Source organism: Malaya genurostris, chromosome 2 (genome assembly GCF_030247185.1).
Source record: "Malaya genurostris strain Urasoe2022 chromosome 2, Malgen_1.1, whole genome shotgun sequence".
Classification (NCBI taxonomy): Eukaryota; Metazoa; Arthropoda; class Insecta; order Diptera; family Culicidae; genus Malaya; species Malaya genurostris.
The window spans coordinates 17315917-17330512 of record NC_080571.1 but is presented as its reverse complement, the minus strand read 5'-3'; the positions used below and the strand labels follow the sequence as shown (position 1 = coordinate 17330512).

Below are 14596 nucleotides of genomic sequence, written 5' to 3'. Positions count from 1 at the left end.
CAAAAAATTACTCTGCCCTTCGGTTGATTTAAAAGATTTAGTAAGATGCGTCTACTGCTTTCACAAGTGGCTATCATCCTTCCGGCGTGCAGTTAGTATAGTTAGTGCAGGCAAAACATTCATAAGATAAGACACGCATTCTTGTTCGAAACTTGCCTGGAGTTACGTCCCACCCTAGCATCCGTCTATTTCGTTTAGTTCTCTACAAAGCATTTTCCTTGGCTCTCTTTCTCCAAAGATTGCTATCGTATGGCGAAATCAGATTCGGAGCTTGCACAGCTGTGCTGAAGACATCCGACCCGACGAACCGCCGATGACAATAGCCTCAGAGCCTGGCTCCCTACTCCCTACTTGGCACTACCCCAGAATCTAGCTTCTTCCGGAATGTGTTCCCAGTAAGACATACCGACTGGTGGCCTCCGACTCAACTACACCGACCGAATGAGGAGTTGTTAGATTGGTGGCAATGATAGCAGCAATGAAACCGGTGGCGGTGGCACGACCGAACGAGTAGCAAGAGCCTGAGACTCCGGTATCATTTTAGTGTATTAGTTGGAGAGTGCAACAACAACAATACAGCTCAGTGCCAACAGAAGCCAGCATCACTGCCAGCAGCAGGCGGCCGGCTTTGCTGCTTTGTTTCGCTCGGGCCACCGCCTCTGGTTGTTGTAACGAATTTTCCGAGGAAAAGCAAACCGGGAAGGCGACACGCAGCATTCAGCACCACACGATGGACCGACGAGACAACAAAAAAGTTATCCCCCGTTCAGTAGCACGTTGGAAATTCCCGACACCGGGCGGAAGAAGTGCGGCGAGTTGTTTGTTCTACGAACCTACGTAGTACTTTCTTTCGTACGTTCCGTCTGATGTGTGGCAGTTGCCGTGTTCGACGATGTCGTGATGGTGATTACCCAATAACGATAGGCGAGTGTATCGTCTCTAAATAAATACCCACTTCGAAGATTCGTGATTGTGTAATTTATGAGCACCCGGTTGTGCACCCGGCCGTCGCATTATAACTCGAATTAAATAGGCGCTCGACACGCGGGACACGTTCTCGAAAGCAGAAAGGAAGGTAACAACAGGACGAACAGTTCCACCGACGTGACCTGGGTCACAGCGAATGCGGTTCCGGATCCAGCTAACGTCCCCCCGGTCAGGATCAACCCAAGACACGCAGATGTACGAACCGCCCAGGTGGAAACTCAAACGTACGTAACAATTCTTTGCCCACTTGCCGGTGAACCGAACCACGAGGGGTTTCTATTGTTGTTGTTGTTTTTGTTGTTGTTATGGTGACTGTTTTGATCCCACGCACACGATCCCACGGTGTGCGCTCGGTTCTGTTCCCGGCCGTAGACTATGATTTTCCAAGTAGAATTAGCGTGTCGGCTCATTCGGAACTACTCGTGATGGTGCAATAATTTGTTTGATCGTGCTTTACGGTCTTTCAACCGCAATCTTTGAAATCGGATTGAGCACAGATCCAGACGCAGACACGAACGAATTTTTCCCGTTTGGCAATTGTTCATAGACGCAACTGTCGCTAGGCAACCGTTCGTATGTTAAATGTTTACCGATTTATCGCGTGAAAATTTTACTCGGGTTAGAATTTGATTGTAAACATGTGGGCAGAAGAAAATAATTGATTCACAGATCAGTACGTCGAGTAGTCTGACCATGAGTCTAGAATAATAATAATAATAATCAAAGTTAAATGCTGATTTAGATAACAGCATATCTGGGACATTTTTTTAAAGGTTTTTTCGATATAAAAAATGTTTGCAACGGAATAAAATATCAATTTCTAGGTATACATTCAGCAAATCTAATTTAATATACATATTTACAGAAAAACGGTAATTTTGATTTGGGTTATTCAAATTTTCTAAAAAATATTGATATACACTCAAGTCTTTTTTATGCGGTTTTTTCAAGTTTTCGAAGCTTTACATCTTGTATTGTCTTAGAAATGCACGTGATGTTTCGTTTCTCAATCTCAACGTTTCATGCATTTCTAAAACATCCTGAAGCAGATTATTATTATTATTATTATTATTATTATTATTATTATTATTATTATTATTATTATTATTATTATTATTATTATTATTATTATTATTATTATTATTATTATTATTAATATTATTGTTATTATTATTATTATTATTATTATTATTATTATTATTATTATTATTATTATTATTATTGCCTTTCTCATATGGAAAGGTTATGCAATCACTTGAAAAACCGACTAGTGAAAATTCACCCGGAGGGCCAAGTGACATATATCATTCGACTCAGTTCATGGAGCTGAGCAATGTTTGTGTGTGTATGTGTGTGTATGTGTCAAATAATCTCACTAGGTTTTCTCGGAGATGGCGGAACCGATTTTGACAAACTTAGATTCAAATGAAAGGTCTCGTGGTCCCATACGGAATTCCTGAATTTCATCCAGATCCGACTTCTGGTTCCGGAATTATAGGGTAAAGTGTGTTCAATATTCTACACCGTCACTTAAACCGGCGAAACAAAATACGTATAAAAATTTCTAAACTGGTCTCAAAACTACACAAATCGATAGTCATTATCAGTAGGCAACTAAACAAACCGATTCCGGCTATCCTGGTTCCCGGTATCCGGTTCCGGAAGTACCGGAAATAGAGGTCATATATACCAAAATAGATCTCACTCACTTTTCTCAGCGATGGTTTGACCGCTTTCCACAAACTTAAATTCAAATGAAAGGTCTTCCGATCCCATACGGAATTCCTGAATTTCATCAGGATCCGACTTCCGGTTCCGGAGTTATAGGGTAAAGTGTGTTCAATATTGTACAACGTCACTTAAAATATTTTCGGATGCCACAAACATTTAAATCGTAATTCAGAGTACGTACGAGAAGAGTTTGTGTGTCATGTTAGTTGGTGGCCGTACAAACCGACTTTGATTATACCGGTTCTCGGGTTCCGGTGCCGGAAGTGCATATAATAGTGAACCCAATTCGTTTTCTTAAGGATGACTTACGCAATCAAAGCACTGTTTTATTCTGTATGTTATGCATAAACAATCTTCTGGTTTCTTTCGAAAATCGAAGAGAAAAATTTTGAATAGAATACCACAATATTATATGTACATGAGAAAGCAATCATTACACCACTAGGTGGATTGAAACAGATTTATTATTATTATTATTATTTTTATTATTATTATTATTATTATTATTATTATTATTATTATTATTATTATTATTATTATTATTATTATTATTATTATTATTATTATTATTATTATTATTATTATTATTATTATTATTATTATTATTATTATTATTATTATTATTATTATTATTAATATTATTATTATTATTATTATTATTATTATTATTATTATTATTATTATTATTATTATTATTATTATTATTATTATTATTATTATTATTATTATTATTATTATTATTATTGTTACCTCGTTAATACTAATGTTACCGAATTACGCTCACGTCGCATATTTGGTAACATTAGTCAAATTGTCAGCAATAATACATTTGTATTGGAATAATGACCATACAGAAAACATAACGCGGATAGGATAAGTGCAACTTGCCGGTAGTGTCACTTATTAGGGCAAGTCGATACTTTGAGTTATTGATACTTTCTATCAAGATTCACCTATTTTTGGTATCGATATCACATCAGAGCGATACTGTTAGTATCGATACTTTTGGTCTCGATACTTACAGGGTATCGCAACAGATTAAAGTCAATTCCCATTACGACGGAATGTGTTTTGTTTGTTTCAATTATAGAGGCATTAACCAGAAAAATTTCATAAGCCTGTGTGCGGGGTTGGGAATCGAACCCAGGTGAGCTGCGTGAAAAGTATCGACTATACCTGTGTGAAAGGTATAGATTATACCCGTACCCAATGGAGCATTTTTTCTTCAGTTTCGATTAAGCGCCAGGCTCTTGTATGGATTGGTATGACGTGTACTAGCCGTCTTTGAAACTCATTCTCGACAATCTCGCTCCGTCCCACGATTGCACTGAAAGAGAGTTTAATGAGAGAAAACCATCAACAAAACACGCACATAAAGGCCATACTCTCAGAGGATTCAATAATATCATTTTTCACACTCATAACACTTTCTCCTAATGCGCCTGTGGGACGACGCGAGCTTGTCGAGAACGAATATCAACGACGGCTAGTCCACATCATACCAATACATGCGCGAGTCTGGTGCTTCCGTTCCGTCCGTCCCCGGTCCCGTCATAATAGCAACAGGAATTGTTTCTTCGCGTTTCGCCTTCGATTCATCAGTGTTTAAAGTAGTTCAAATTAGGCTGACATCTCGCGTCTATCAGTTCAATTTAATCCGCTAACTTAGTACTGATTTAGTGTAATATCCGTGTATTGATATAAAGGTTATTACAAGACCATTTTTGAGAAATTGGTGAAATGTGAAATCATCATGGTTCCAACACAAAGTGGCTTGCGGAAATTCTTTGACGTGGACTAAAAGTCGCGAAGGGCGAAGTACAATCTATGTGGCAAGAAATATACGTATACTGGTGATACAACAAATTTATGAAAAAACCTTTCTGTACATCTTAAAATAATGCCACAGTCGACAATTTTATTTGATTCCGAAATGATTGCTGTGCAAGTATCAATTGATACTTACAGGTATCCATACTTTATTGCCTTTTGATACCTTGTATCGATACCCAAAATTTCGGTAATCCGATACCCTAGGTATCGTTACTTTGCCTTCCGAGTACCATCCCTATCACTTATACGTCTATTGCAAAGCTTTAGTGTTACTTTCCTTTGGTGGAGTTTGACCATTCTGTTTTAACGGACTTCACTGCCTTGGCGTACAGAATCATGACTAGTATTACGATCCAATCTAAGAATCCTTCCAGGCCGGGGCTCTAAAATACGACAACTGGATTATTGAAATCGGTTCATCCATTTGAGAGGAAAGAGAAATCTCTAAATGGCGTACACAGACATTTTTCGAACTCGATGAGCTGAGTCAAAAGGTAAATAACACTAAGGGTATCCAATCGAAAGTTGGTTTTTCCTGTCAATTCTATATTCTGTCTATGGAAAACCAGAAAAAACGCATAGTGTATGAGGTCGCCATCATTGCATTTGAAATTAATGAAACCTGTCTTAATCCACCTAGTAATGGATTCGGGATAGCCGAAATCGATTTGTTTGGTTGTCTAATGATAATAGCTACCGATTGGAGTAGTTTCGAGGCCAAATTAGAAATTATTTTACGGTTTTTGCTTCACCACTTTCAGCGACGGTATAACATTTTTAACACATTTTACCCTATAATTTCGGAACCGGAAGTCAGATCCGGATAAAACTTGGGAGTTTTATTTGGGACTATGAGACCTTCCATTTGATAAGATAGATAAAATTGGTCACGCCATCTCTGGGAAAAATGGAAAGTGATTTGAAATAGGATTTTTTTACTAATTGCTTTGCAAATCCGGAAGTCGGATTCGAATATAATTCAGCAGGAACTTTGTATTTTCGAAACCTACTCGTCAAACTTAACCCTAAAGTTTCAATATTCCAAGATATGTTAAGAGTATCGTTTAATAAAAAAAATCAACTATATTTTGTAACATTATTATGTATGAAAAAAACTATAGAATGGGGTTTTGAGATCACAAATTTAATATTGATATGTGAGGGAATACTCGGAAATTTATATTACATTAAATGGAAAATAATCTGTGTAATACAGAGTCCCGTTTTCACTAAAGTCAAGTCAACAAAAAAAATTAAAATAATTAAAGTTAAAATGATCGAAATTTTTCATTCTTTCATTTTGAGTGTGGATTAACAAAACTGTGAGTTGCCAATTTTTCTATTTTTGTGTAGTAAATATTCTTTATTAGAGGCTGCCACTGTGTAAAAATATCGCGCTGTTCGTGAGATATGGTACTTGACCGATTTAAAAAAAAGGAATGGCGTCACACACAAATTACGTCACGCCAAATTTAAAAACAAAAATTAACCCCTCCTATCTTCTTTGTAACAATTAGTCACAAATATTGTAAATTCCCCTAAAGAATTATGTAACGACTTTCATTTTCTTGGCAGCTGTCCATTCAAATTGATCTTATTAGAATCGGCTCATAGATTTACTTCTGAATCATTTCTACATGTTAGGGTTTGAGGGTATAAAAATTGGAACCAATCTAAATTTTACATCAAAAATAAATCATTCATGAGTACATTACGCTGTATTATTTACAGATTTTCAAAAAAAAAATGTGGACGGGTATAATACCAGACTTTCAAAAAAATAAATCAATTGAAGACCCATGCGTCTCCGTCAAATTATCATCAGCTGGAGACGCATGGTATTTAGTTTCAAAATCATACATCACGTGCCTTTAGAACTAAGTTCCATGCGTTTCCATGCGTTAGTTTGAGGACAAACTATTCGTCGACTTTCTGTATCACATGGTATGAATAGACAAGTGGCCTGAAATTGCTCTATAAGACAATTAAAGTCAAACGGCTCAAGCTCCCAAAGACGCACAGTGGAGCATGAGGGAGGAAATTATAATTATTATAGTGGGAAAATCCTTGATCATTTTATTTGTAAGATTGATGACGTTATGCGTTTGCGAAACGACACCATTTTCACAAACTTAAGCGATCATCTTCAGATTAGATCTACAATTAATCTGAACGGTAATAAACAAAAGCAAGTACTTATCAAAAAATAGTCAATCATAATAAACTGAATCGTTTATTCAATCAATATATCGACAGTTTAACGATTATTGATGATGTTAACACATTTATTTCAAATATAATGTCAACATATAACTTAATGCTGTTCCAATGTACCAAGAGATATGCTAAGGAAGTAAATACCAAAAAAGATTATTGTCCTTGGATGTCTTATGACCTTTTTAAGTTGTTGCAACTGAAATCTAATTATCTTAAAAAGGTTCGAAAAAAACCAGATGATCTAAACCTTCAAGGGTTACTGAAGCACATTAGTAAAAAAGTAGACATTGCAAAAAGAAAAAGTAAAAAGTTATACTACGAAAACCTACTCAACACTGCTTGTCATTCGAGGGTTTGGAAACATATTTCAACAATGTAACCTGTGTAACAAACTCAATTTTCATTCGTCCGGCCTCCACAAATGAAGTTATTGCCATAATACATGAATTAGATGCTAGCAAACGTAATGGGTATGACAATATTCCCGTTAAACTCTTGAAAAGCAATCCTTGGCCTTTTTCACGGATTTTGGCACAAGCTTTCAACAAAATTCTGAGCACTGGTTTTTTTCCCGACTTTATAAAAGTTGCTCGTGTTGTGCCTGTTTTCAAGTCCGGAAATATTTATGATCCTTGCAATTACCGTCCGATTTCCACCTTATCAGTTTTCAATAAGGTCCTGGAAAAGCTATTGGTGAACAGAATGAGATAGATGTAGGGGGACATGCGATTGCAACTAATCGAGCTCTGAAGCTCCTCGGAGTGATGATCGACAACCGGTTGAACTTTAACTGCCATGTCGAATATGCCTGTGAGAAGTCCGCGAAGGCGATAAATGCAATAACAAGGATCATGCCAAATGTCGGTAGCCCGAAAAGCAGCACAGAACGTCTGTCAGCTAGCGTATCTTCGTCGATACTACGGTATGGTGCTCCTGTCTGGAGAACAGCATTGAAAACGAAGAGGAACCGTGAAAAGCTGAACAGAGCATTCCGGCTTATGATCATACGAGTCACGAGCGCCTACAAGACAATATCGTCGGAAGCAGCAAGCGTTATCATCGGAATGATCCCAATCTGCATCACCCTGGCGGAGGATATCGAGTGTTATCAGCGTAGAACCACCAGAAACGTGCGAACGATGGTTCGAATCGATTCGATGGCGAAGTGGCAACAGGAGTGGGACAGTACGGAGAAAGGTAGATGGACTCACCAGCTCATTCCACATTCGTCGCCGTGGATGAATAGACTACACGGAGAGGTAAACTTCTACCTAACGTAGTTTCTATCTGGCCATGGTTGTTTCCGGAAGTATCTGCATCGGTGTGATCACGCCGCGTCTCCATTTTGTCCGGAGTGTGAGTATGTTGAAGAAACACCTGAACATGTGATTTTCGATTGTCCCCGGTTTGCGGAAGTACGTAGGGAAATGCCTACCTTAAGGGTGGATAATATATCTGAGGAAATGTGTCGTGAAGAAGGCACGTGGAATACAGTAAACAGAGTGGTAACACAGATACTCTCGGAGTTGCAGCGAACATGGAGAAGGGATCAGCGAGTAAGCGTTGGCTCGAGAGAACTTCCTTCGTCGGGGAACTCTTCGTCGGTGTAGTCTTGATCCGTCGTCGGGGACAAGATGAGTAGACCACGTCATAGCATCGTAAGGATCGTCGTGCTACCAGGGAACCGGACGCCATCTCCCAACCGGACCCACTGGACCGACCTTGGCATCCTTTCGGTCGGGTCGTATACGGGTATCGAAAACGTCGGTTTCGGGAGAACTCCCAGCGTCGGGGAACTCTCTATCGCGGTAGGCTAGATCCTTCGGCGAGGACTAGTCCAGTAGCCACCACAAAACCGACTTGTGTCGTCGGGGCGCCAGCGAACCAGAAGCTATGCTACAACTGGAATCGCCGGACCGACCTCAGCACTCTCTCGTGTGTCCCGTGTGGTGTAACAGGGGACTCGGAGTTGGGAGAATCTCTTTCGCCGGGGAACTCTCCGTCGGGGTAGTCTCCCAAGTAACAATTTTTGTCACGCTAGCTTGTTTGTGACTAGTTTGCAACCAGATATTTGAGTGATTGTTACTAACTTCTAACCACTTGCATGACTCAAAAAGCGCAATTTCTACTAGTTGTTAAGTCGGCTAAAAATATGTTGTCGTTACGTTGTAATGCCATACTGAAATAACTTATCTTTTCATAACTTGAAAATAACTTGTTTCCAAGTAAACTAGTTGAAACTTAGTCACCATCGACATTATAAATATTGAATGAATCCAGAATACTTTTCTATCATCAATAAAAAAGCAGAAGAGTACTTTATGTCACAAACTTGATACAAGGTACAAATTTCACAACGATCCAAAAACTGTCGAGCGGAATTCAATTTTACTTAACTGTTTTTTATGCGCCTTCAATCAAAATCTGTTTATAAAGATATAAAAATAAACAACAAAATAACCCTATGTTCAGAATGCTCAAAATTATTCCAAGTAGAGTGATTTCTTATCATTTTAAATTCATATATCATGAGAACTATAATATTATCACAATCGATGTTCAATCCCTATATTATTTTCTTCGTGTTTATGACTGTGAATAGAACAAAAATGACTATTCTACCTTTCACTATTTTCGGCAAAAAGTAATTTTGAAAAAGTAATATCCTGGTTTTATTTACGTTTCATACACTTCATGAGACTCCATATTGTGTTCGCCATATTCAAGCCAACAAAGGTTGTTTTGTTTGCATTTTAGTTATCATAACGTTGGGAAAACCTACCGATAACTATCTGAAGCAATGAAGAAATTATATGTTATAATCTTATAATATCTAAGTTATTGCTACATCAATTCACAGTAACGATTCACATATACGTTAACGTATTTGTAATGGTTTCGCAACGGAATATCAACCTTTTTTCAACTAGTAGCTAAAAACATAGCTGTGATTAAAAATATGTTAGAATCAAGTAACGATAACTTACAAATGATAGTTAGTTTAATGTTTACGTTATAAAGAAACACTGCTGTCACCTTGTTTCAACCAGTATAACATAAAAAACATGTTCGTGCTCTTGTTGCAACACAGTTGGGTTAAGTGGTATCAAAACTAGTTATGGGTTGGTACTATTGAAGTCAAATAAACTTATTTTCAACTAGTGGCTAGAAGCATTGTTGTGATTAAAAATATGTTTGGATTAAGTAACGATAGCTTATAAACTATATTTAATTCAATATGACACAAAGATGTTATGATTGGAAACCTAAATAACTATTTCGTAACTAGTTATGTTATGATGAAACATTGCTGTCACCATGTTTTAACCAGTATAACATAAAACACATATTCGTGCTCTTGTTGCAACATAGTTTGGACTTTGTCGTATCAGAACTAGTTGCGAATTGCTACTTGGGCTAGGTCCTTAGTCGGGGACTAGACGAGTAGACCGAAGCGTAGTACCGTTAAGGTCGTCGGAGCACCAGTGAACCGGAAGCCATCCTCCAACCGGCATCATTGGATCGACCCGATGAACGGTCGGGCCGTGGACGGGTACCGGAGGCGCCGGTTGCGGGAGAATTTTTCTTCTCCGGGAAACTCTCCGTCGGTGTAGGCTAGATCCATCGTCGGGGATCAGTGGAGTAGTCTGGTGCGACGTAGCGGCATTGGGTCGTCGAGGCGCCAAAGGTGGATCTCCCAAACGAAGAAGTATTGAGCTAAGCTTAGTTCCGGGGGATCGAGGCAAGATGTCCAAGGTGTTTTAGTGGGTAAGGTTCAGCCAGTCCCACTCGCTGGTTCACAGTAGCGGTAGCTTGACAACTACCGAGCGCGTGAGCTGAGAAAGTACATAAAGTATTTCACATTGTAAAAAAACAAAAAAAAACACACACACACACACATCAATGCTGTATTAAGTAAAGAATAATCCAAAACTTTCCGTCAAGATAAGAAATCAGACCCCAAATTTCGAGACCAAAATATGTTCACTAACTAACTAGATTTCCCATTAGATGAATATTTCTTTCGAAGACTAGAAATAACCTACTTAAACAAAACCAAGCTCATTCCCACCGAATCAAAGATTCAGTAATTGGATTCCTAGTTAGATGAATGCACCCTATAGTGCGACTTATATGGTGTAATTTCTCCAGCATCAGGTGTTACATCACGATGATTTTACGATGTTTGCGGCATAACTAGGATCTTTTTTCCACCAAATTAAATTACTGACGGACGAGGGATGCATCCCACGTGGTAATCCTAATGAGTGATCGAACAGCTATTCCCGCCATATTGTCCAGACTTGGTCCTTTCCGACTTACTATGAACTCTTCCCGGGTTATGAACTGACTCAATTGGTTCAGTCGACCAAGCTGCACGTGCACGAAATACATTCTGTTTAACTATTCAGAGTGAAAACGTTTCAATAGCTTATAACCACTAATGTGTTAACGAATCCCAGCTACAAAAGAACCACATCCAGTTTCACTGAGGGAATATCAGCAAAATTGAATGTATTTCTATCCAGTCTCACCGCCAGGAGAGGAAAACTCCGAACAGAAGCATTCCACATGATTTCCGTTAGGAACGATTTAGTGCTTACCTGACCTGTTTTTGTACAATGCGAACGAAACCAAAAACTTACTCGGCCGGGACATTTTCAAATGCTTTGCTTGCATAATTTGCCACTCTCCAGTGCTCGGTGTTTCTTCCACCGACTGACGGGAACAAAACACAGAGCTCCGTAGTGGCCGGCTTTGCATGCCAAGTGCAACACTTCTGCAGACGCACATCGTTGCAGCATACATATTTTATAGTTTCTCATTAGAAAGGTTTCCGGTTTATGTTGCTGGTGTTGTTGTTGTTGTTGTTGTTCGTAGGAAGGACAGTCGTGTGCAAACCTTAAAATATGTAGCTGAATTGGTTTGTAGCTGATTCAATGGTCCTGTTGGAAGTGTTACAATATCCGGCAGTTGGTAGGCTAGTGGGTCATTATACCTAGTTCGTCTCTCTTCGTCGTAAAGTGGTTCATTTATTTATTTATCAACATACACGAGCATCAATGCACATCCGCTTGTCCCGTTATAAAAGTAACTTTGACTCGCAAAAAGAAAGTGAATGCAGAAACGATTCCAACAATGTGCTAAGGTGCTGCATAAATTTCCGACAAACGACAATCGCAAACCGGTCCAATCTGACCCTATTATTTGAAATTTATGTACTAGGAGAATTAACTTTAAATTTTAGATGAAGCAAAAAGCTGCAAAATGACTGCTGCACGAATTCTGCGGATGTTGATATGATAAGAATTTCAAATGGTCCCGAGCGAAGCAACAACACGTAAAATAAACATTATTCACGCGGAATACCGAATGAACCATCGCTTGCTGTCACTGCTGCTGCCGCTGCTGTCATTCTATATCATTTACTGGAAGGTCTATATCACCATTTTTATGTCACACTGTAAAATAATGTCCTGAGCCTACTCCGCTTCGTTCCGGCTCTTCGGTTCGGACCCTTTCGAGTGACGATTTAATAAGGCTGATGCGAAGTGTCATCATTGACAATAGTGTGTTTATAACCGAGGCTTTGATTCTTGACGGGATGCTGCCTGCAAACACTGATAGTCCCATCATGGCCCATAGAACATAGATATTTTATGAAACGCGCTGCTTTCCCCCTTCCCTCCCTCAGTCAAACCAGTGGCCGTTTAAAGCGCTTGTTCCGTCGGCCTTTTGGCAGAGGTACAACTCGAGCTACAGAGAAGAGACCCATATTTCTTGATAATTGCAAAGCCATTAAACACCACACATACTAGAGCGTTTACACGTTAGTAAAGTTGGCTCGCAGCTCGTAAACATTTCCCATTTGCATCAATTTCCCACTAATTTTCCAAACCCATCCCCGGATCGGCCAACCGCCGCCGTCGTCACCGTCTCCGAGCCGTTCGCTTTGTCGCGTTACGGACGTGGCCGTTGGAGTGTCTGCTGGGAAGCTCATCTCCACTGAATGCGGATAGCCGAACCGACCCAAACCGAACCAAGGTGATGAAAGGCGTTATCTCAAGAGGACACCGCATGCACCGGGTTGGTGTTCGTTGCTCTTGTTTTAAACTCTAACTAAACTACATATACTGACTACAGGATAGCAGGAGGAAAGAGAGAGAAAGTTGTGGGTGTCTCGAAGAAAACGTGTTCATTAATCTCGGTCCCCCGGTTGGGAAGAATAGATCTCACTTCGGCCGGCACTGAGATATGGTCTCCAATCCTGATTATAGCACGTCCCACGGTAAATTGTTCATCGATGTCGGCCCCCGGGTGGTGTTTGAACACTGTTAAAAATAATAAACAAACAGCAAACGGTTTAATGGCCAAATATTGGTTCAGTTGTTTTCCTCAGACGGGGCGTGTCCTGTTCTGTCCTGTGTTCCTGCCAACAAACCACGCGATGACTTTTTGAAATGGTTTGTCAAGATCGTTATGGGGAAATTGCACGCGCTTTTCTTATGTTTTAATCTGTACTATTTTAATGACCACTGTCTGGTTGGTTGGCGAAACCGATTTTTTAGAGTGCATTTTTTTCTCCTACCAAGGTAACGGCGATTGCTGCGATTGGATCAATCTTTCGCGTACCAGAAGACGATTTGTAGTCTGTTTCGATGGTGTGTGTGTGTGTGCGCGCTGTATTTTGCGCTCTCGATGCTACCATGCTGCCCCGGTAATGTGATTAAACTTCGAGTTCGAAAACTGCACGGGAATAATGAAGACGAGGACGCCAACACGTGGTGACATATTTATAAAGTGAAGACTAAGGCCAAGACACCTGACACAGAAAATAACGAGATCGTTGTTTGAGTTTGCTGTCTTGTTAATTATTAGTCTTGGGCGTCTCACTTCTACGGTGTTTTCATTTGGACCTCTTGGGATAGCGAGAGTGAAGTCTTGCGAGATGATTGAGTTTCGTGTTAGTTTAACATGCCATTGTTTGTTGGACTTTTTCTTAAGTTTTACTTTTTTTTGTTTTCGACTTTTGACCCTTAAACAGCAAATGTACGGAAAGTTACCGTTGTGAAATCAGTAGTCGGATTACATTGTGGAAAACATTCTAGAGTGAAAATAAATTACCCAGAATTTTGTTTCGGGAGGGGCACTCAGACAAAAAAAAATGTAACTGAAGATTACTTATGTACCTAATACTCGGTGTGCCTAGAGCTGTCATTATGGAGTATTCAAATAGAATTTGTGACTGCGCCCGAGAGAAGCTTATTGTATTACATTATTAAATTTCTTCACGTTTACTTTCATGTTATTTCTGTAACACATGTCTAAACCTTCTAAATATCTATATAACGCAACAAACCACAAGACTCGTGAGATCGTTCACATTCCTACTTTAAATGACGACAATTCACTCCATAGAGTAGCACAGCCGATTCGTGGAGAACGGAAAACATCTTCTAAATTTATAGGTCATATTAGTGAATGGTCATACAAATTTACTATGGCTATACTGGTTTCGGATTCAGGTTCCGAAAGTAGTGATCTGAAATTCTAAAACGAAACTCATAAAAATTTCTCGGAGATAAATTAACGTTTAATCCTAGATAATACAGGTGAACGAGGGTGATGGCTAAATAATTGAAATCTAAACCGTTGATTTTAACCATGGTAGCGATGCTCATGTGCTTCATGTAAGGCCGTTTCACAGCGATTTCGATTGCTTTATATTTATGCTCCTTCAAAATTAAATACCAGTTTTCGTTTCGATAAGATATGTCATCGCGTTCATTTTGATCAGTGTATTTCATGTCGTTAAAGGATCATTTCT

At 39.2% G+C, this 14596-nt stretch overlaps 1 protein-coding gene across 2 annotated transcripts in view; it reads left to right on the top strand.

Annotated features, from left to right (window-relative positions):
• LOC131428293 (band 7 protein AGAP004871-like) overlaps window positions 1–14596 on the top strand; it is a 106412-nt gene that overhangs the window by 39336 nt on the left and 52480 nt on the right. Inside the window, exon 1 of one of the 2 annotated variants that reach the window (XM_058592124.1) lies at window positions 765–1211. The exons of the other annotated variant lie outside the window; for it this stretch is intronic. Within the exon in view, the coding sequence (XP_058448107.1) occupies window positions 1124–1211 (88 nt within the window). The 5' untranslated portion in view covers window positions 765–1123. Of the gene's footprint in view, window positions 1–764; window positions 1212–14596 lie in introns of those variants that run through there. 2 annotated transcript variants of the gene reach the window in all.